At 30.8% G+C, this 22,584-nt stretch overlaps 6 protein-coding genes, 1 long non-coding RNA gene and 1 other non-coding gene across 15 annotated transcripts; 4 read left to right on the plus strand and 4 right to left on the minus strand.

Moving 5' to 3' along the window:
* Nucleotides 1-956: 956 nt before the first annotated feature.
* Nucleotides 957-2,291, minus strand: Gem2 (Gemin 2). The gene has a single exon (XM_027343267.2). The coding sequence runs from the start codon at nucleotides 2,289-2,291 to the stop codon at nucleotides 1,398-1,400; it is 894 nt and encodes a 297-aa protein (XP_027199068.2). The 3' UTR covers nucleotides 957-1,397.
* On the plus strand, nucleotides 2,291-3,281 carry LOC113793261 (UPF0598 protein F59C6.12). Its single transcript, XM_027343269.2, has 2 exons — nucleotides 2,291-2,608; nucleotides 2,663-3,281. Exons 1-2 carry the CDS (start codon nucleotides 2,426-2,428, stop codon nucleotides 3,209-3,211), a joined length of 732 nt encoding a protein of 243 aa, XP_027199070.1. The 5' UTR covers nucleotides 2,291-2,425; the 3' UTR covers nucleotides 3,212-3,281.
* Nucleotides 3,209-5,827, minus strand: Cog4 (conserved oligomeric Golgi complex subunit 4). Its single transcript, XM_027343257.2, has 2 exons — nucleotides 3,661-5,827; nucleotides 3,209-3,557 (listed from the first exon to the last, which is right to left on the minus strand). The coding sequence occupies exons 1-2, from the start codon at nucleotides 5,695-5,697 to the stop codon at nucleotides 3,288-3,290; spliced, it is 2,307 nt and encodes a 768-aa protein (XP_027199058.2). The 5' UTR covers nucleotides 5,698-5,827; the 3' UTR covers nucleotides 3,209-3,287.
* A 31-nt stretch (nucleotides 5,828-5,858) lies between these two features.
* On the minus strand, nucleotides 5,859-7,102 carry peo (ubiquitin E2 variant domain-containing protein pendolino). The gene is made up of 3 exons (XM_027343268.2): nucleotides 6,708-7,102; nucleotides 6,483-6,648; nucleotides 5,859-6,433 (listed from the first exon to the last, which is right to left on the minus strand). The coding sequence occupies exons 1-3, from the start codon at nucleotides 6,848-6,850 to the stop codon at nucleotides 5,942-5,944; spliced, it is 801 nt and encodes a 266-aa protein (XP_027199069.2). The 5' UTR covers nucleotides 6,851-7,102; the 3' UTR covers nucleotides 5,859-5,941.
* A 537-nt stretch (nucleotides 7,103-7,639) lies between these two features.
* On the minus strand, nucleotides 7,640-18,235 carry hts (adducin 1-like protein hts). Of its 8 annotated transcripts, XM_027343258.2 has the most exons (13): nucleotides 17,836-18,235; nucleotides 12,251-13,068; nucleotides 11,963-12,194; nucleotides 11,605-11,901; nucleotides 11,197-11,454; nucleotides 11,015-11,131; nucleotides 10,665-10,947; nucleotides 10,491-10,607; nucleotides 10,044-10,100; nucleotides 9,608-9,655; nucleotides 8,896-8,958; nucleotides 8,613-8,689; nucleotides 7,640-8,556 (listed from the first exon to the last, which is right to left on the minus strand). In XM_027343258.2, exons 2-13 carry the CDS (start codon nucleotides 12,826-12,828, stop codon nucleotides 8,440-8,442), a joined length of 2,244 nt encoding a protein of 747 aa, XP_027199059.1. In that variant the 5' UTR covers nucleotides 12,829-13,068; nucleotides 17,836-18,235; the 3' UTR covers nucleotides 7,640-8,439. The 8 variants fall into 8 exon arrangements, with proteins under 8 accessions (XP_027199059.1, XP_027199062.1, XP_027199061.1 ...); XM_027343261.2 differs by lacking the exon at nucleotides 8,896-8,958; XM_027343260.2 differs by lacking the exon at nucleotides 10,044-10,100 and having other exon boundaries at nucleotides 17,836-18,234.
* LOC142645390 (uncharacterized) lies at nucleotides 16,746-17,965 on the plus strand. Its single transcript, XR_012846534.1, has 3 exons — nucleotides 16,746-16,941; nucleotides 17,015-17,101; nucleotides 17,217-17,965. It is a non-coding gene; the product is annotated as an uncharacterized LOC142645390 (long non-coding RNA).
* A 2,415-nt stretch (nucleotides 18,236-20,650) lies between the features above and the next one.
* On the plus strand, nucleotides 20,651-20,759 carry TRNAW-CCA (transfer RNA tryptophan (anticodon CCA)). The gene is made up of 2 exons: nucleotides 20,651-20,686; nucleotides 20,724-20,759. It is a non-coding gene; the product is annotated as a tRNA-Trp (tRNA).
* Slbp (Stem-loop binding protein) lies at nucleotides 20,709-22,569 on the plus strand. The gene is made up of 3 exons (XM_027343270.2): nucleotides 20,709-20,880; nucleotides 20,991-21,353; nucleotides 21,414-22,569. The coding sequence occupies exon 3, from the start codon at nucleotides 21,424-21,426 to the stop codon at nucleotides 22,402-22,404; it is 981 nt and encodes a 326-aa protein (XP_027199071.2). The 5' UTR covers nucleotides 20,709-20,880; nucleotides 20,991-21,353; nucleotides 21,414-21,423; the 3' UTR covers nucleotides 22,405-22,569.
* Nucleotides 22,570-22,584: the final 15 nt, after the last annotated feature.

The raw sequence follows: 22,584 nt of genomic DNA on the forward strand, positions 1-22,584 counted from the left end.
TAATCATAATCAAAACAAAATACAAACTCACGACAATCCACACAAATATGCTACAATGGGCTTTTTAAATCGTCGATTTTGTGAATGCAAACAGCAAAGAAAGAGAGAGAGAAAAAGAGAAGCAGCGGACACACATCGGCAAATCCAATATTCAATGTTACCTTGCAGTTTGTGTATGTGTGTGTATATGCAAGGATAGTTTTGTTTTATCATCGCCATACACATTGATTACCTTTTTTTGATGTTATGTTCCACTATCCAACAACAGACGATGACGGAGATAGAAACGTGAGTGAACTCGATATGTTATTTGGAGACAGGTACCCAAAAGAGAGAACTAGGCTATGATTTAGCTTGTGGACCCGTTCAACATCGAGAAAACGACAACGATTAATATTTATGTGTGTGTGTATATACGGTCGTTATTGTCGTCTTGACAACCCAGCTTTTGAGTATATGCTAGAAAAAAAATAATAATAAAAACATGTTTGTCCGAATGAACAAACATTCATTGCAAGACCGACCAAGAGTAAAAAATGCAATTTTTTTGAATTTAACCAGTGTCCAATTTTTATGGCGCCGAGTTTTCTATTCATCAACGACATCTAGTTTAATAAATTTTAATTTTATTTTTTTGAAAAACAATTTAAGCCGAAAACGTTACCACTATCATGAATGAAGAAAAAACGTATCATTAATATCAGTAATATCAGTAATAAATAAGGAAAAAACCTGGCAACAACAATCATTGATGATGGACGACCAAATTACCGATAGGGATGAATACGACACGAACGGATCATAATTAAACCGGCTGGCAACCCAAGTTTTTTTTTTGTTGTTTTTTATCGATTACCGACAAAAAGATACGGGCAACCAAGCGTACCGACGCGTGACAAACTATCTGCGAATGTACGTAGATTAAAATTTTGAAAAAATTCAGCAACAAAAACATGTCAAAAAAAGTGGAAAAATTTTATTTAATTGAATGATAAAATTAAGACGATTTGTTTTTAATGTTCATTGATCGCTCATATTTATACGAAATTGGTTTTGATTTTGTAGCCAAAAATATTTTTATTTATTGATCGTGAATAATAGTTCACCACAAAATTATGATCATTCAGATCTTGTACACTTGTTGCTGTGACAAATAATATAAGCTTTGATGATGTTAATTGGAAATGGCGGAGACAGATACGGTGATCGGTGATTCGAACTGTCATTCAATGTCATCATCATATATTAAAAATGTCAGGATATTTGTCTATAGATAGGCGAATGTCTGCTGTTTCGTTTATTTTTACAATTGTTTTATCATCAGAAATTTTTTCGCTTTTGTTTTTCTCTGAGATCATTGAACAAGTTTTGTATACATTGATTGAACAGAATGCTGATTATTTCCAACTATCAAGCAAATCTTTTTGATTGAAATAATATCCCACCAACAAGATGATCAGATTTAATGAAGCAAGTTTTTGGAATAATATGCTACATTTATCATCATCAACAATGTGGTCAACCGCAGCTGCCATTTTCGCATCATCATCATCATTGCCCTTAACATTCTCTTCGAGATAGATTTGAAACTCATTTCGTATACGGCTACAAAGACGCGTAATCTTCCGTAATAGACAATAGGTATCATCAGGTTGAATGGAATCCAATGCGGCCAACAGTGAATAAAACCATAATCCTCTTTCTATGGTGTATTGATCATTATCATCTTCCAGCAACCATTGGTAATGATAGCATAATAATCGACAAATTTCTTTTTGACTAATACGTGCTAGTAATGATAATCTAGGTATATTTGTTTGATAATTATTTTCAGGCTTATATTTCAAATCATTTGATTGGTTATTATAACTGAAACAATATTCTCGCCACCATTTACGGGTACGTTTGATTAATTTGTTGTCATCAGCATATTTTTTCCTTAAATCATCGATATGTTGACGTAATGTTAAAAATGATTCAATAACTGATGGAATTATTAATTGTTCATGAATTTCAAATGCAGGTAATGAACGTATGAATTCATTTTCTTTGATCGATTCCACATGGTAATCATAACATTTTGGTTTTCGAACGAAAAATTGTTCGGCTACTTTTATATTAGGTTCTTGTTGTGCTTCAAGTTGAACTCGTCGCAGATAATCGGCACCATTTTCCGGTGGAATATTTGGATCATAACTATCGAATGTTGCTACGGGTAATCGAGGAACTAGGTTTAACAGGGCATCATAATCATCAAGTTTGTCATCATCATTATCGTTGAAGATATTCATGATTCGATTGTCATTTAGATTTTAAACATATGTCTCAACTTTAGACAATTCAAAACTTATTCATAGAAGACGAGCAGCTATATTCTTACATTCAATCTCATAAACTCAATTATTGAAACCACCTGTGCTGAAATATGATCCTTAAACTTTTGAGAAATATTAATCGATTCAAATGTTACGATAATTTTTCGTACATTAATAGCTTACGTTATTTTTCGAATCCATCATCATCGGGAAAGCTTTACATCCAGGGACAAAATGATCCCGAACGCCCTAAAATTCGAGAATATTTCTATTACATTGATCACAATGGAATGGTAATTTTAATTTTAAATGATAAATTGAATCAAGTTATTCATAAATGACTTTAGTTATTTTTAGACGATTCTCGCATGAAAAATTTTACTAGTTGTTTCAAGGAAAAACAATTTTTGAATTTCTTTTTTAAAAATATAAAATATAATAAAACGGGACGTTATGAGAAAGAGTTTCCATACATTTCATTGTGTGGCATCGAAAGGAATTATATAAGGTGCGATGATGTACCCATCGTTTATACGCATATTATTCCAAATACGAAAGATTCATCGAAAAATGAATTTAATTTGATCATTGCTTATTCGGATCTAGTTTATCCATTCAATCCCGAATCATTATATATGTTACCGGAATCAATCAATTCCGAAAAAGATAGTGATGATGATGATGAAAATATCCTGAGACATGGTGGACGTATCTATCACGAAGCCGATGAAAGATTTGGAAATTATGGATTGATACGGTCAATACTTGCCCAAGAGATTGGTAACCTGTTCGTTTTGAATGAACAACGAATACCAATCATTTTCAAATGGAATGGAGTCGAATACAGGCTTTCAAATCAATTAGCTTCAATAATCATTGGAAACAAGGACAAATAAATCGGACAATAAATTTTATTCTCATTTTTCTTATATACTATTCAATAATATTAGATTGTTCATGTCTTTATTGTATTTATAATTTAATTTTTCTTAAATCATTTGGACTTAGTTCTGTATAAAGCCTTAACAATTGATGTAATTCATTCGGATTCACTCGTAAAGCATTATAATTTTCTTTTGAATGTATGTAATCATTGATTTCATTGATATTCTCCGATGTGAATATGACCCCGATGAATTTTAGTTTAGAAAAATATTCTCTCAAACTAATAGTCGTCGGCGAAATGGAAGTTAGAAAATTGATAATGGCACGCACCTCACGATCTAATTGAAATCCACCAAACTATGAATGATTCAAATAAAAAAATGATTGTAAATTAGCAGATGTTTTGAATACTTTTATCAAACGAAATGATGGGAACTGGCAAATTGATTATTATACTGACCTTATTGAATGAACATTGAAACAGTGCTTTATACAATCGATTGGATATTTCCGCACTGATTACGGTCAAGAGAGTGTCGAAATTTTTTGCAGTTAATTGTTTTTTGAACGGAGCCAATGTTGAATTCATACTCATCAAGAAGGTTTGAATAAAAGGCCGCAAACCTTCACTGATTTCATAGGTGATAATATCTTCATCATTCAATGTATGACTAGTCGATATAAATGAATCTATCATAGATTTGACTATTGTTTTGAATACAGCTGCAAATAATTGTTGCATTCCCGATTGAATCAATATCCGAAACTTTGAAGTAAGTGAACTGAAATTAGAAAGACAACTATCGAACAGGTCGATTTGATTTTTTTGCAATACGCCGCTGTTGGTTACATCGACTGTTATGGTCTGGTTCAGTTTATTCATATATTCACAAGCAGTGTCTAGATTGTTCAATGCACAAATGAACATTATCTTCATTTGTTCAACATCGTTGGAAGATTGCAGATATCGGCCAGCTTGAAGGGCATTATAAGCATTGGCAAGATCCAATGTGGATAAAGCATTTGGATAACCACATTTGATTCGACTATGGATTACTTCATAGAAAATCGTCTCTAAAACAATAGTACAATGATTGATCATAGCCATGATAACATTGGCTGAACCACAAGATATGGCTCTTTTAAGGCATTTTTTAATAATGAAAAATATATCATCCAGCATGCTCGATGTAATTGCTGTAGAATCTAAATCTTTATGGTCAATATCAACCGAGTCCAATTGAATGGCTTTCTGTATCGATTCTTTTAGAAAATATTCTTCAAGCAAAACATAAATGGAATCTAGATCATGTATCACATGAGAAAGATTACAGTCTCTTATAAGGGAATCAATGTCTTGACACTGAAATCGAATGGGTAGTTTATCATGTAGTTGATCGACTTTTTCATTGTTTTTGGCAGCTTCGATATCGGAGATCAAACGGTTGGATATGAAGTTTAGGTAAGTCTGATTACGATTTAACATGTACATAATATCGTTCAGATGTTTGTCAACTACTTTTGGATCTAGTTTGCTTATATTCTGTGTATTGGAAAAATTTTTCAAAGCTCGCGATACATTCGACACAAGGGATGTGAAAGTTTTTTCATTCTGATAATCTTCAATAATCAGCTTTGCTTGTATGTCACATTCTTTTTGCAATTTAGCGACAACTGGAAATAGATTTCCCGGACCATAATATGTTTCGATCAACGGGTAATAAACATCAATTTTTTGCGCAATCGTTTCGAAAAGATTTGACAGTTTGGCCAACGTAACAGAACCTTTTGTAGCGGCATTGATTTTTTTGTTCGTTATTTCTTCAATGATCTGTGACCAAAGATAATCGGAAAATCGATCCAAACCTTGCTTGTGTTGTTTAATCAACGGAAATATTTTAAAGAATCGTTCAACACTAGCACTGTCCTTATGAGCAACAGCTTTATCGAATCGTGTCATAACTATTGATCTAAGATTTTGTTCTGCTTCATGCAATTTCACGAAAGATTGTTCCAATGAACAAGTATCGGGTATTTCATTATTCCCGCTCAGACTTTCATCTAATGCAGTTTTTCTTAACATAGATTCATCCATAGACAAAAATCTGTAGATATGTCGGGCAGCTTTCTCGTAATCTTCATCGGCCAATGATTTTTGTATTCCATCCGTACACGATCTAAGGTCGATAATATCTTCCACTTGTTTCAAGCATTCACTCACACGATTTTTGACCAAATCAAATGAACGTATTTTATAGCTCACATTATCGGCCATGACGGACGTAAAATTCATCAAATTAGCCAAACGTTCAGCATCGCTTTCGATCAATGATATGTTGGCCATGTGTTTGATTAACGATGTCATCAATAATTGCAATTCATTTTCTTTTTTTAAAAATAAATCAATATCTTGTTCAACTATTTTCTCTTCTTCATTGAGATGTTCCAGTGTGCTCAATATATCTGATCGACTTTGAATGTGCCTAAATTCATCCATGATTAAAGAATTAAATTAAAATTAGATTACCAACAACAATATTCATCATTATCATCATCAATTGTTTGCACCAAATTGGAAAACGTCAGCTGTATCGGTCGTGGTTCTATCGGCGTTTACTAGATGGCAGGCAAAAATATAATTAATTAACAAAAAAGCTGTAAATGCCAAATAATCAAATATTTATTGGGGATAAATATAATTCGAAAATAAATAATACAATGAATATGATTACACTGATTGTCTAATTGTATACAATTTTTTTGGCCCAAGATAGACCAGAGATCGATGTCGTACAATAATTACGATTGGGATGTCCCGCTGTACTGGATAAATTACCATTTGCACCAAAATAATCAACACTTGAATCTAAAGAAAACTTTTCCTTCAATAATTTATGTTTCACTTTGTCGATTATTGACGAGTTTTCTGGTTCAGTGAAATCGATATAATTTTTATCATCGTTTTTCATATTTATGACACGATCATTGAAATCCTTCATTTTATCTTCGATAGTTCTTCTCAGTTGTTCCGTGTCAAGATCTAATTTATCGATATTAGCAATGTGCTTCAATTGTTTGATATCATCAAATTCGAATACTTGTTTAGCGAATGCAATTACTTCAAATATAAAATTACATGTCGATGTCCATTTATTGAATTTACTGGACATTTTTAGTTGACCAGTCTGTTCATTCAACAGCGGATGATGAGGTATTGGATCAAATATTATTTGCTATAAAAAGAATAATTAGGAAAAATTATAAACTGATCTTCAAACGAACCGGTATATCACAATTGGGATAAGATGGGCTGATGTGAATGGAGAAGCGAAATATTTTTCCTTTGTATAAACCATGATGGATAAACATTACACCAAACCATTCGAATGCTGATTCATAAGATGGTGATATGTAAACATGGAGAAATTCCTGCTTTTGAAACAAAACGCTAAATGATCCAATGAATAGAATTAGAACAATTCTCAAAAATTCTGATAAAATACAAACAATTCTTTCATGAGTTGATATTCAATGAAAATTGATGAACATTGTGATGATGATGGCGGTAATGATTGTGTTGATTGATTCAATGGAAATCGATCCGAATTAGATGTTGTTTTAGTCGTCGACTGTTGTTGAGTGAATTCCATAACTGAATGGCGCGTATTGTCCTGTAACGTGTAACAATGATCGAATACAGAAATTTAAAATAATTTTTGACGATGAGGTTCAAAATCATGCAACGAAATTGAATCTAATGTCAAATATATATTTTGTAGGCGTTATGAACAATGAAAAAATGTATTGTTCGGTTCGTCATCAAAGCCATCATCAAATGATTACATGTAAATATCAATTGTTTAAAGCGTAAAAGTTGATAAACAGGTATGTGTTGTGAGTAAAACATCATTTGCCAAACCGTCATCTATTGAAAACCCCGACAGGAATTATTGAAAATTATTTTTATTTGAATCAAATGAAAGACAAAACTTTTGAAAACTAAATATGAATTCAGATTTAATTTTTTCTTTAAAATAATCAATTCGATAAAATCTTTATGTGTGAGTGTTGTGTGTATTGTTTTTTTCATAATAACCATCAATTTTTTGAAAATTCTTTATCACTTTGATGTGTGTATAATGCTTAAAATGGGGTTTGAAGTGATGGAGGAAACATAATTTTTAAACTAAAAAAAAATCAAATAATTATGATGAAATAATTTTGTGAATAAAAATGTTATTAAATGAAAATAAACGAATTGGAAGCTTAATTTTTCATTTGAAATGGAAAATAAAACTTATCCCAGTTTCGAATCAAACGTCTAAACATGTGTACACACATTTCAAAATTTCATTGGTTTATCTGTTTTGTTTGTTGTTATTATTAATAATCTATATCAATATTGATACGGTAGCATAAAATTATTTATCGAGAACATATGCACAATGATTAAAATTTTTAATATATAAAGTTTGTAAATTTGAATATAATTGGGGATTCTTTTCAAAAGATTTTGAATAATAATAATAAAAAAAATTCGTGTCACAAGAATAGTAGCCAATGAAAAACATAAAATAGATGAAATGAAAATTACACAGCGGCCTGTGTGTGTATTTATGTGCGGGGGGAATTTCGGGAAAGGGTTGAAAGTTTGAATTATCATTCATTAACATAATCAATTATATCAATAATGTTATTGATTATCATCATAGCTGCATCGTACGAGCTTTTAAAATTATAGTTGCGTGTTCCGAGAAGAAAGCGGTCCAATGTTTCGTGTGTGTTTTATATCATGTAATCAAATATTCGAGTTAATTTTCGTCAATAATATTGAGAGCTCTTTTTGTTTAGTATCTGTGTAAAAACTGATCAATGATTTAAAATATGAGGCAGATGATCGAATGGTAATGAATAAATTTTTTGTTTGTCGAATTTCGTTCAAATTTTTTGTAGAAAATATTGGTTGGTGATAGAGAGTGGCAGATTCATTTGTTGTTGATGATAATTATTATGATTTTTGTGTGATGTATTTGTCTTTTGTTTTGTTTGAGTGTATAGTAAAAGAGAGGCAAATCCGTTATTCGTATGAGATTGAATAATCGTTCGAAATTTGATTCAATTTGATTTGATTTACATTTGTTTTTTTCTGTCACCGAGATGAAAAAATTTAATAAAAATCAAAAAGCGCCTTAACAATGAATGGATGGATGGATGTATCGAACGAAACGTAGTTTAGAAATTAATTCAAAGTCATTGCATGTTGTTCTTCTTTATCCTTTTTCGATTTACGTTTGGAAAAGAATGACAATGAATGTCCTTTTTTCTTCTTTTTCTTTTCCTCTTTCATTGGTGAACCCTGTTTAAGAATGGTCATTAAACATTACAATCAGTAGAAAATAAATTAAATCTTACCTCTCTAGATAAGGTATCAGCACCACTAGCTCCACGTTCAATTGTACCATGTTTATCATCGCCATTAACATTTGATTCTAGATTTAAGACAGAAAAAAAATTTCAAAATAATTTTTCAAAAAATTATGTTCAGAATTGGAAAAATAATTTCATTACTTCCTTAACGCGACAAATTACAAAATTTACAAATCTTATATAATTTATGCAAATATTACAAAGAACCCATAACCGACACCCACATACATTCACAAAACAATTAACTCTCACAAACTTAAGAACTTACGTGATCTTTGTGGTTTTCGTTCGGACCTAAATCGTCCTCTAGCAAACAATTTATCTTCGGTGGCTGATTAGCAATGGCATTTGTTTGTTTCAAATATATTATTGTGTTAGCAACATTCCAAGACGGGCAAACGTACGAATAAAACAGTTAATGTATGTGTATTGATCATGATCAATTAAAATACAAGACAAGACACATAAGCAGGATTGAATTGTTGTGGTAATATTTAACATGCAACAAATTGAATAAAAATTAGGTCAAAAAAAATTATAACAATTTTAGTGTCAATTTTGTTCAATACAAACGGACGGGTAAAAAATAAAAAAAAAGATCAAAATAAATTAATAATGCATAAAACAGAACAAAAAAAAATTAATAAATGAATAAAAATACTAAGGAAAAATTAACAAGCAAATCAGCCAGATGAAGAACAGGAAACAACATAAATAGAAATAAAGTGGTAGGAAGAAGTAGCAGTAATTTAATGTTTAGATGTAAGATACGGACAACAAAAACAATAACAACAACATTTGTAACAACACGAAATAATTTTCGACCACCAGGAAATTTTATGGGCCATCACTTGTTTTTTTGCAAACATCAAATCAGCATCATTTATTTATTCATTCATTCAATCATTCATTCATTTAATGTTGGTGAAATTTTTTATTTATGGCGACAAACTATAACAAACAAATCAACGAAGCCTTACCTTTTTGACTTTGACTTGGTTCAGAATAATCTGCTTCTGTGTATGTTGCTGAAACAAGTTTTGTTGTCACAAATTGAGAATTTGAAATGTGTAGTGTTTTTTAGAATTATTTTCATTTTTGTCAAAGAATAGAGGCAGGCAGAAAGACAGACAAACAGGCAAGACCATTATAGAAAAAGAAAGAGCAAGAAAAAGAGATCCGAGATGAAAATATATAATAAGAAAAAAATAGAAAAAGATTATGCAATAAATTAACTGAATATTGTACTGTGTATTGAGAATAAGTTATTAAAGTAAGTTTGTTTGTAAATGACAAAAGATATAGACAAAGAATCGAGTTATTATAAACATGAGAAGATTTACCAAAAAAAGACAGATAAAATTGGTACAGAAAGATAGAGATATGATCTATATAAGGGCAAGATAAAAACTTTACCTTTAAGAGCTAATCTAGCTGAATGTGATCTATGTACTCCTCTACCATCAGTCAGATCTATACTCAGAAAATATCACATTTTTGAGGAACCATTTTGGATGTTAATGTGTTTGTGTCGGCATTGGAATCGCGTTATTTTTTGTGGGTGATTTTAGTCGGTTTAGTATTTGTGTAGATTTGTGCGTATATATGGTAACGGAATAACATTTTAAAAAAATACAATTCAGTCGCAAACGATTGAGGTTAGTAGGGCAACGACAATAAATACAAATGTAATTTGTTTTAGTTTTGTGATGAGGAAATGTATTGCATTTGGGGTATTAAAAATAAAATACAAAAAAAAACAGGTGAATAACGAAAGGTTATAATCAAAATGAAATCAAAGAAAAAGGTCAAATGATCTAAAATTCGTGATAGCGTGAAATCGATTAGAAAATATTATCTTACCTTCTTCATCGGAAAGAGGTGATGTCGGTGATGTAGGACTAGCAATGTCTTGTGAATCTTGTTGATTAAAAGACATTGGTTCAATCATTAAATGTTTCATTTTATCTGGAATATCAACTAAATTCAAAAAGATGAGAGATAATGGTTTGATCATTAGAGAAAATTTTCAATTACCATTTTCACCACGTTGTTTACGTTCAATAAGTTTACGATATTCAATTAATTCTTCTTCGGTGACACCATCAAATGGATTTTTAGCGTATGCGCTTCGATAAACAGTAGCATTATGTTGGAAATCTCGTTGAATAATTCCTTTGGATGCGGCACCCAAATACACACGGCCACCATCAATATTATCCTGTTGTGCAGCACGTCTTGCATCATCCCAATTAGCTCCTTCTAAGATTAAACTTTGTGGTCCACTGGAAATAGTATTTTTCATTCGAACCTCTTTCATCTGAACACAAAAAAATACAAATGATTGATTGCAAAATGAATAATTCAAAATATTTACAAATACAAACCTCTTTCTGTTTTCGTTTGAATTCTCCCGGATCGCCTCCATTAACACCAACAAATTGATTATGACTTTCAATTTTGACCGGAGTGCTATGATTGGGAGATACACCATCTTGTACCCACTGTAAGTGAATGAAAATTCATTGAATCACAATCCAATACATGTATAAATGAAAACAAAACAAACCTTGGTTATCTTTTTTGGATCCATTGTTCCCGATTCAAGCACCTCGACTTTTTGATAGCTATTTGGAGAATTAACCCAATTCAATTTATCCTGTGTACGTTTTCCCTGTACCAATTTTCGTAACGGGCTAAGCCATTTATCCTCTTCATATTGGCCAGCGTGTGATGTGACAGCCGGTGGTACTTCAACATCTGAACGTGGTCGTGATGATTCGGCACGCAATAAAGGCTGACGATATATGTAGCCAGTACGGAATCCCTACATTTACATTCAGGTTAGCAGCCAAAAAAGACAATAAAGCATTCATAATCGATAAATCACGATTGCAAATTGTCAAAATAATATGAGAAAAAATTATTAAACAATAGAATCGTTGCTTCAAGACACAAAAAATAATAATCAACTAACCGCATTGTCTAACATACGCATCCGTGCTTCGAATTCCAGATCCCAGATTTTCCATTTTTTGGGCTTATGTTTATCATCTTTTGAGTCAAGACCTTGTACAGAGGCGCCAGCATCATCACGAAGAACTTTTTGCACCTCTTCAAATGTTTCTTGTGGCAGTAATTGAATGTTTTCCATTCCCACCTGTGCGAGACGAATTTGTGTCTCACAAGCCAATACAAGATTATACATAAGGAAGAATGCCTCCTCTAATGATTCACCACAAGTAACAACGCCATGATTTCGTAGTATCAAAACCTAATGATTCAAAATATAAGAAATGAGTAAGAGGTAAATTATCATTTTTAAATATAAATACCTTGTTACTTGGTCCCAGATTTCGAACAATATCGGCTCTTTCCTCTGGATTTACCAATAGGCCACGATAATCATGGTAGCTAATATGACCTAGAACACAAGATTCTTGACAACAAAGCATCAGACCTTGTTTCATGGCCGATACAGCGACACAAGGACCATAATGAAGATGTATGACGGCATTAATGTCTGGACGAGCTGCATGAATGGCCGAATGTAATACATAACCAGCTCTGATAAAAAAATTATTATTTATCATTCAAAAAGATAATTACTTATGCATAATTACTTGTTGAATGTAAAATTCGTTGAACCAGGATCGACAACGTTGCCTTGTAGATCTACTTTTATCAAAGATGAAGCAGTCACTTCGTCATATTGCAATCCGAATGGATTTAATAAGAAATGTTCCTGTTCTCGACTGACTCTAACCGTGATGTGATTGTAAATGCTCATCGACCATCCATAAAGATCGACCAAACGATAAACAGATGCCAATTTACAGCGAAGTAATTTTTCTCCCTTAGCATATTTGAGCCCATCAACGCCACGGATATCATTGATTGGCGGTCCAGAATGTCCCAAACGCGATGCACGACTACTGGTACCAGGCATCAATAATTCAGTCACCTGTTGCAAGGCCGATAATGATGCAGGTAAATAACCATCATTTAATTGTGACTCGATTATACGTTCCAATTCTTCACGGAACACCTGGCTATTTAATATGACATCAACACGACGACGACGATCCATTTCCTTCATATCTTGTTCAATATCCGGTGGACGCATCATTTCACGTTGAGTTTCTGGATCATCAGGATCGAATTCCTCATTATGATGATTATTCACCGCTTGGGTGGCCATTTTTATTTTTACCTATTTGTTATTAGTTTAACGAGTAGTGTATGATAAAAAATTTTATGTTTGTTTTGAACAAACACGAAGAAATTTCAATAATGTTGATCCAAACTATAAAGAATTAAAATAATGATGTTGAAGATGACAATGAAAATTCCTTAATTACAGCTGCTTCAAGTAAACGAAATTCGTAAAGTTTTTCAGGTTTAGATTATCAATCGATCGTCAGTTATAATTTTTGTCTTCCTAAATTTAAAATTAAACACGAATAAAAAATTAATAAAAAAGATAATTTATTTTTCCAAATATAAGAAATCTTAATCATCATTTGTTGATTTATTTTTCTATTTTCAGTTATTTTGAATTCTCATGTCAGAAGACAATATTCAGGTTGTAGTAAAATTTAGACAAAAACTTTTTTAAGGTCAAGTTCAAAAATTTTCAACTTGCCTGACATAACAATTTACACCTCCACTGTTATCATGATTTTTCTTGATGATATGATATGATGGAAAATTCTGTATTATGTCAGTGTGTGGGAAGCAAAAATGAAAACTTCACTATTCTTATCAAATGAGAAAAAAATCAAATCAACCAAACAACATATCTTATGACACCTGGTTATATTAATTAAAATATAAAAGTTTTGGTTTCTCGCAATGTCAAATAAACAAATATCTGGATGATAAGAATTATACTAATCATAATAGCAGAAATCCACTTGTTCTTTTTTCCAAATAAGGATGTGGATAAATGAGAGATTTTGCAGAAATTAGAATATGAACAAAATCAATCACTTCCGTAATCATTCTAGTTCTCATTTCAAAAATATCAATAAAATAATCAAAATTAATTATGATAGGAATAAAATGAGATGAGAAAAAGGGGCAATAAAACTAGCATTTATATTCAGTTTACATACAGATCAGAAATTTTTGAAACCTTGAATTGTAGTGGCGATTCTATTTTTATTATTACTACAGCTATAAGTATATAGGTCGGTGTCATCATATCAATCAAACAGTATTCTAGTCATGTTTTATACTGACATTATTATTATTATTTGTATGCATTTTCGTAATTCAAAAGTGGAAATGATAATCATCGCAAAGAGCTAATTTTATACATGTTTTGCATATTGTTTTTCGCTCCAAAACAATCAGACAGTTTTATCTGAAGTCATTGATTATAAGCCTCGCGCATTTGTGATAGCGTGAATGTGTGACCACATCAAGTCGTCTGGTTTTATTTGTCGCATTATGACAGGAACTAAAATTGAAACCAGACGACAATTGACTATATGTAGACAAGTATCAATTTTTTTCCAAAAAAATAATACATTTAAACATTTCTCTATAGATATTCATTCAATCAACGAAATCAGGACAAAACTGTAAAATAAAGAAACATCTAAAAGTAAATTGTAAACGCAAATGACAAACATCGATTTTTTTTACAAAGAATGATCTTCGTTATTTACATTTTATTGTAATCGAATCAAATGCACATACACAAATACTGAGAACAATCTGATTGTATTCGTAGTCTGAAAACCAACATAATATTTTTTGACATATTATTTATGATTTTAAATGAGATATGGCTGCCACTATTATTTAAGTGGTAATCCAAAGCAACCAAGATTATCGACTGCTTAAAAAATTATTTGTCATCAATCGATTGAATGACGATAAGAAATTTTTAATTGAATGAAATCATTTCATTGAAATATGATATTGTATAAGTCGACAAAATATGGCATAGGATTTATCATCTCGTTCATATGTGAAAAGAATAAAAAATTTCGATGAATTTTCTTTTTCGACATTAAAAACACAACTCTAATATTTTTAAAAAAATTGCCTAATGTTTATGAATCTTGAACCAACGACCTGAACATTCGTGTCAGACAATAATAAATTCTCTATCGTAAATTAAATAATATCACATAAGTTTTATGATTTAGAAATGTCGAAAAAAATGACAAACAAAACAAGAAGGAAATGAAATTAACATTCTTGATATCTATCTATACATAATAATATAATAAAGCCAGCATTTTTTCGCTATCTAGAATCTTACACGCTTGTTGAACAATATCAACATCGTAACATATGAACAAAAAGTGAAAGTGCCAAAAATAAAGATCATCCTCATTCGTCATTTTTCACTGAAACCAAAATAAATTTTTTCAGTAAAATTAAGAATTGTTTAAAAGAATTTAAAAAAACAATCTTAAACAAATGGCGATGACATCGTATACGACAAAAAGAGTTCTGTTTTTTTTCGCAAACAAAACAAGAAAAAAACTTAAGTTTGTCAATGATGATAGTTTTATGAGGCAAATAAGTTATTATTTTTGAAATGAATCATTGATGACCATTACAACATTCTTGATCTATTTTGTAATCTTGAAATTATTAAATGTTACTAATTTCGAAAAAAATCTAACATTAATGACAAAACCGTCTGCAAATGATTTTATCATGTAATAATGGCTACAGTCATTTAAAAATAACAACAATTATTATGTGGATAAAATCGTAGAATACATTAGTCGCTCAAACTCTTTTATTCTCTCTTTAAAGATTAGAAGATTTAGTTGTCTACAACAGAAAACAGGATACAAATATATTTCAATTAAAGAGAAAAAGAGAAAGTAACCTTCAACTATCTCTTTCACTGTTTAAAAGTTTCGATGTTGAAATGACGATGACAATCATCCATGATTATATGTGGTGGCAAATTTAATGTGTGTAATGAACACATAATTACACACAATCGATTTAGGCATATTAAAAAAAACATGGCGAGTATTCATTCATTATTGTTTTCAATGATCTTAATGTTTATGTATGTTCGTTTTATTGATGATATGATACACGAACATCTTGATTGACCAACATACAATTAATAAAAATGAAAATTATTCAACAAGGTCAGTCATAACACGACGATTCTAACTTTCAATAGACATAATTTGTAAATGATTTTTTTCAACAAAAAAAACAAACATTCAATTCTTGATTAAAATTCCAAACTTCATCAACTATGGAATTGATGAATAGGAAAAAGTGTGATTATAACCGTAAAATATGCAAAGAAAACAACTTTTTTTTCTTTGTAATTACTTGAAAATGTGAATAAATACACCTAGTTTGTTTGATTTTCTATTTCAATAATGTTCATTTTGTCTGGTTTATTTTGTTCTATCACTTTGGTAAAAGTCAAATAAATCTTTTTTTTTCGAATTTGTTGATGAAAAAAAATTTGACATGCAACAAGTTAAGAATGAATTCATTTCATTCATGACAATAAGAGTCGACTGACCATTTATGGGCGAACAATTTTGGTTGTTACTTTACTATCATCAATCTATCACAACGAATAACATGTTTTTTAACAATAAAATATGGGTGATAAGGAAAACATGAGTGTGTAAACATGATATTGTAGTATTTATTACCAATGACATAGGCAATGAATGTCGATCAGGACACAAGCATGAAAACATATTAAAAAGGAAATTTCAAAAAACATAAATGATAATGATGATTTCATATTATCACAGAATAAATTTAGAAATTTTTTTTTCTTTCTCACTACCGAATGTGATTGTTGCCATAAATATTCATTGTAAAATAGCATAATGGAGCTTACCGATTTAAGCAATGATTAAATAAGCTTTGATATGACAATAATAAAATATAATGACCGAGAATGAATGATGTTGACAAATTTTTCTTGTTGTTGTTGTTATAAATATCATCCAAATTGAATCAATATGATGATTTATAAGCATACAAAAATAGATAAAAGGATATAACGACTGTAATGATTATAATTATTATCATCATCGTGATATCCAATTTTTTTTCTTCCCTCTCATGTGTGTGTAAGTAATGATAAATGTAAATCAATATAGATTGGAAAAACTGAATGATCAAATTATTTTACATTGATTCATTGACAAATAAAAAAATATTATAGAGATAACAGCAAATGCTCTTCATTATAATCAATCGGCAAATATGGGAAAAATGGGCCATAATCAACACCATAGTAAAAACAGATTATCAACCAAAACAGAGGGGATACGAAAAGAGAGGGAGATCGAATGTAAGTATCAAGTTGGAGAAAAGAAAATATAAAATTTCTTAATGTTTCAATTCAATGCTATAATTGTTTGTAGTTGTGTATCCTGGATTGAATTATGTATTATAATCATCGTTAAATGGAAAAATAAAAATTTTAAACGATGATTTGGTATGGATGACTGGTAAGCAGCAACAGCCTTTGAATCAATGAATATATCATTATTATTATCATTATAATTGATGTTGATCATCATCAATGATGGTTGTCTGGTTGTTTTTATTTGTATGTTTTTTAAGGTTGAATTGTGTGGTTCGATGCCGTGGATGGACTTTGAAATTGGGCGAGGAGTGAATAACGAAACGCCAACCACCCGAAAAAACCGGCAAAATTAACATTTTTTTCATAAGAAAAAGGCTAAAGAACAAATTGTGTACAGACATTTGAATGTTGAAGGCAGTACAATTTAATTATGCGTGTGTATGATGATGATGATGATAACTGCTCATCTTTTATTATCGATCATAGGAAATGCTTTTATTTCAACAAATTATGCATGTGTGAATTTGAGAACATTGAGCTATTGATTTGACAAATGGATTATGAGAATAAATAAAAATTTTATCAAGAATTGAAACAATATGATGAAAATTGAGATTATCATTCAACAATGCCAAATAAACAACTTTTGATGGTCATGAACAATTTAAAACAAAAACTATGAATTAAAAGATGGAGAAGATATTCGATACGAAATAATTCGATACATTCATACATTGGTGATTAGATTGCCTGAATGTGGGTGTGTATGTGTGTGTACGAAATCTAAATTTTACGATTCTATTTTGGTTTTCTCACCAAAACATATCATTCAAATATCTTCTGAACTTTTAAAATAAGATGATTCGAAATGCTTACCGAAAATAAAAATAGAGCCACAAATAACTAAAAAAAATCTTTGTTCTTAGCTCAAGGGTTTGGTCGATTGTTTGGCGATTGTTGATTGTCGTCGGCTAACGTCAAAACTGATGAATTATTATGATGATGTTCGATGTCAATTATAAAAAAAATGTTGCGAAATAAAGGAGGAAAGTTTTTTATTTGAAAAATATTATTCCCGATCCTATGGATCATTATCAATAACACAAACAACAAACACAACAACAAACAAACATTGGCATCAACATAACAAACAGGAAAAAAGCTGCATCAAATGTTCGTTTGGAGTAATACTTGGATGAATCAAGCAAAATATAAAAATCACTAATTATGATTCTGCAACAACACAACAGCAAACAATTTGCCTATGCGACTCCAAAAGCATTAAGCAATGAGATACATAAACACATACGGATACAATTTCTTGCTCACACGAATACGAATCATAGCAGCATCAGGTCTACCATTTGGTCGTAGTGGAATCATTTTGACCTGTATCCAATCCTATTGGACAAGATAGTGGATCCTTTTTAAAACATAGTGGCATAGTTGGAAATCGGATATTTTCTAATATTTTTTTTTCTAATTTTTATACAGTATATCTTCTCTTTTTTACAGTTTAAAGAATCGATGGAATTCCTTATCCGATATGATATTTTTTTTATGATCCCGGTGATCATAAGGTCAAATGGCCATTATTAATTTTTTTTATTCAAGTCAATCCGAAAATCGAGTATAAATCATAGTTCAATTTTTTAAAATCAATTCTACCTGAATGAAAAAAAACGCTGAATCAATTTTATCATGGCCATTTTTACACACGATATTTTTTTCAATCCATGAACTTTTATATTTGTCCACAGAATTTAGTGACCCTAAAAGAATCTAGATTTCCGTAATTTAGTTCGATTAACTAAAATATAAATACGATGAATTAATTTGATTCGAGGTTAGGGCGCGGTTATGCATGTGTATGTCTGCAACTTTGCAATCAAAATTTGGTTGTGGTGGCTCCATGAAACAGTGGCGCTCATGTTTCAAGAATTCATTGCATATCCACGTTGTATCATTTGTGTATATCGGTTGGCTGGTTAGTTTGTTCAGACGATACGATTCCTTTTTATAAATAAAAAAAAGAGAAAGAGAGGGAGAGACAGACAAGCTGATCGACTATGTTACAGTCAAACTTCGCAGTTTGGATATAATTCAAATCTTTCAATTTTTTTTCTGTCATTCCTATCATCCAAGTTGAGTCATACAAAAATTGCAAAAATAGCTAATACAATAATACTGTATTGAATCGGGTGTGATGTGTTTGTGTGTATAATTGTATGGATCGATTGTTTGCCATTGTTTTTTAGCTGTAGATAATTATGTAAATGGTTGGTTGAATCAGCCATCGTTTTCATTCAGATGAACAATAAATTGATGAAATTTGACAATCAACACATGACTAGCCATGGAAATCGGTCATTATTAAAGGATAATGGAAGAATGAAATTGTGAAATTCAGATCCCGAACCGAGTAAACATTCATAGATTGTATTGGCTAAAGATAACTAAAAGATTATGTTTAAAAAACTAAAATTACTGCAATGCGGTCATCTGTAATGTACTGAATATTTTTGAAATCGAATACCACTACTTCTATCGAATGAGATCAATCGGCGGATCACATAATTCCATTCTTTCTTCAACTGAATTCAGTATCTAATATTCTAGGCCAGAATATTTGGGATATCACGCATGCTTGTTTCAAATCTAATCATTAATTCAGCATCATTCATGGAATCTTAAACATCTATGCTTGTAATTGCTGCTACCACGCCTTTAGAATTTGAATCTATGTTTTCTTAAATTGATGAGATCATACATCAAGTATACTGTACGGAATCGGATGAAGATTTAAAAGAAAATTCTAAGCCGGTTACAGCTGTCCAAGCTTAAACCATCATCACAAGTCCTGGAACCATTCTCTGAATCGAACTTTCGGATCAAGTTTAAATTTATCAGAAAAATCAATGAATAAGTAGTTAGTTTGTTGATTTTTTTTCTACCTTAATTCAAAATCAGAAACACGCCCTGAAGAAACCTTCCTTTTTCGGGCTATGTTTACACCACTTAAATTGTTTGCAATGCCTCTGAGCTTCAAAATGTCGTACTAATGATGATAATGATCATCATCATCATTATTCAGAATAATGTACAATTACGCCTTGTCACGATGTTGTCGTCGTAGGCCAAAGTATTGCAGATAGATGACATTCCAACCAAAGTGGTTGAGATTTTCTTTTGTATTCACTTTCACTGATTATATAAACGAAACGGTAACACCCGATTATCTCGATAGCAACCAAATAACATCGAAACAACAAATATCATAACAAAAAAAACTTCGTTCAGAAATTCCATTTGTTATCATATAATTCAGATGTTATAATAGAAAAAACATTACCGATATGTTGTTAGGTGTGTCGTATACACTTGTATATAATCTGAATGTATCATTTCACAAAAAAAGAATAATTTTTTTAAATCAATTTTTTTAATTCAATAATGAAATATTGATCGCCATCTGGTGTTTAGGTATCATCTTTTTTTCATATCAATATAGGGATTATTGTGATGTTATGTTCTATCCTCACTCATGCTTTAATCATTTACATCCAATCAATCTATATTGAATTATATCTAACTTTTAAATAATCTGTCATGTTGATTTTGATTTTATTGAATGCTGAATAATTGTATTATGAATATTCAATTGTACTCTTCAATTATAAATTGACTTTATGGCTCGGTGGCGCAACGGTAGCGCGTCTGACTCCAGCATTTACTTGAAATTTAGTTATCAGTGTTGGGAGCTGATCAGAAGGTTGCGTGTTCAAATCACGTCCGGGTCATTTTTTTTCTTTTTTTCAATATGAAGATTTTCTATCATTAAATTGATAAATGAACGAAATTTTGTTTCAAATCAGAAATTCGCATTTTCTGAACTATTTTTGGCTTATAAAACTAATAAAGGTTTGATTAAAATTGCATTTATTTTTTTTAATTTAATGAAATACATTTTCTGTGCAAAAAATTATTTCTATTAAAATTTTTCTAATAACCAATTTTAATTTCTAAATTAGAAATCCATGGTACTTAGTGAAATCATCAAAAGATAGACCGTTTTTGATTTTAAAAAATTGCAAAATCAACGTAATAAGTCTATTTTGACTGCATTGGATACACTTCTATAAAATTCAAAATGCTAACAGTATTGAAAATTGTGAAGAAAATTTTTGGCGCTTTTCAAAACGTAGTGGCAAACAATTTATGGCGCAAATCTTTGTTGGCGGAATGTTTACGCGCCAAAAACATGTGTAGCACAACTCTGGATGAAAAACTCTCGTACGTTTATGCTATTTGAAAAAAGGTATTCATTTGGTCAAGGAATTTTATTCGTTGGACTCAGTTTTGCTTTTTCTACCTCAGTTTCCATTACAATTTCTGTATGTGTTATTTAATTAAATTTTGTTTTTTCTTCTAATTAATTAATTATTTATTTACAGCTTGCTAATAATGTCCAACAGTCAAGTAGCAAATCAAAATCCATACTTCGTTGATTGGGTTAAATTGATGGAAGAAAGTGATGATGATTTTGATGATCAAGATCAAAATTCATTGATTAACGATTTTAGCTCTACATTGAAATGCTCAGACGAATTTGAATCTTGTGGATCTCAAACTGACGGTTCGAAAATCTTCTCATCAAAAACTCCAGATTCTCCAGCTTCCGAAATCGAAAAGACCTATACAAGTGAATCAGACCAATTAATGAATAATAAATTTGAAGTTGAAATTTTCAACCACGAAGAAATCGAAAATGATATCGATTCTGGATTGGGTATTTCTTCTGGTTTAGACGTATCATCTAGTCGTCCTGATGATATTAATGCAGCTATTGCCACTCGAGAACTCTTAGATGTCGATACTAACAACAGCGGTGTAGATAAACAAACTACTCCCAGATTAAAAAGACCGTTGCGGGAAATTACTTTCTATCGAAGCAATCATACTCGATCATATAGTCCAGCAAGTTCAACTTGCTCATCATTGGAACGTCCACGAAAATCCACACGATTCAATCATAATAAGTGTGTTGAATTTGAAACAGATCCTGAAGTGGTCAAAAGACGACAAAAACAAATAGATTATGGCAAGAATACGATCGGTTATCAGAACTACATAAGTAAGTTGCCGAAAAATCGTCGCAAAAAAACCGATCTCAGTACACCAAATAAATTTGTTAAATACAGTCGTCGTTCATGGGATCAACAAATCAAATTATGGCGTCTTCGCTTGCATGAACATGATCCTCCAGAAATAATCCGCAAAACTGAACAACCTCATACTTCACTCGATATTGTGGATGACCAAAATGTTAACAAAGTGAACCGAAAACTCGAATTCGATCAAGCATTGACTATCAATGACGAAAACAATTCTCAAGACTACAGTTCTGATTTAAATCTTGATATTTCCGATATTTTACAATTATAATTTTAGACTTAAGCTTCAAACTTTCATCATCATTATCCAGTATTTATCAATTATCAGAATCGATGTAAAACTTTTACACCATTTAAAATTACTTATCATTCACTGATTTTATTTTTGATATAAAATTTACTATCATTATCAAATAAAACTATTCTTATTTGGCCATTTTTTTAAGCATGA

The sequence above is a fragment of the Dermatophagoides pteronyssinus genome, unplaced genomic scaffold (assembly GCF_027571235.1).
Source record: "Dermatophagoides pteronyssinus isolate colony J.1.1.1.1 unplaced genomic scaffold, Derpt_VIB-CSIC_2022.12 sq0001, whole genome shotgun sequence".
In the NCBI taxonomy this organism is placed as follows: domain Eukaryota; kingdom Metazoa; phylum Arthropoda; class Arachnida; order Sarcoptiformes; family Pyroglyphidae; genus Dermatophagoides; species Dermatophagoides pteronyssinus.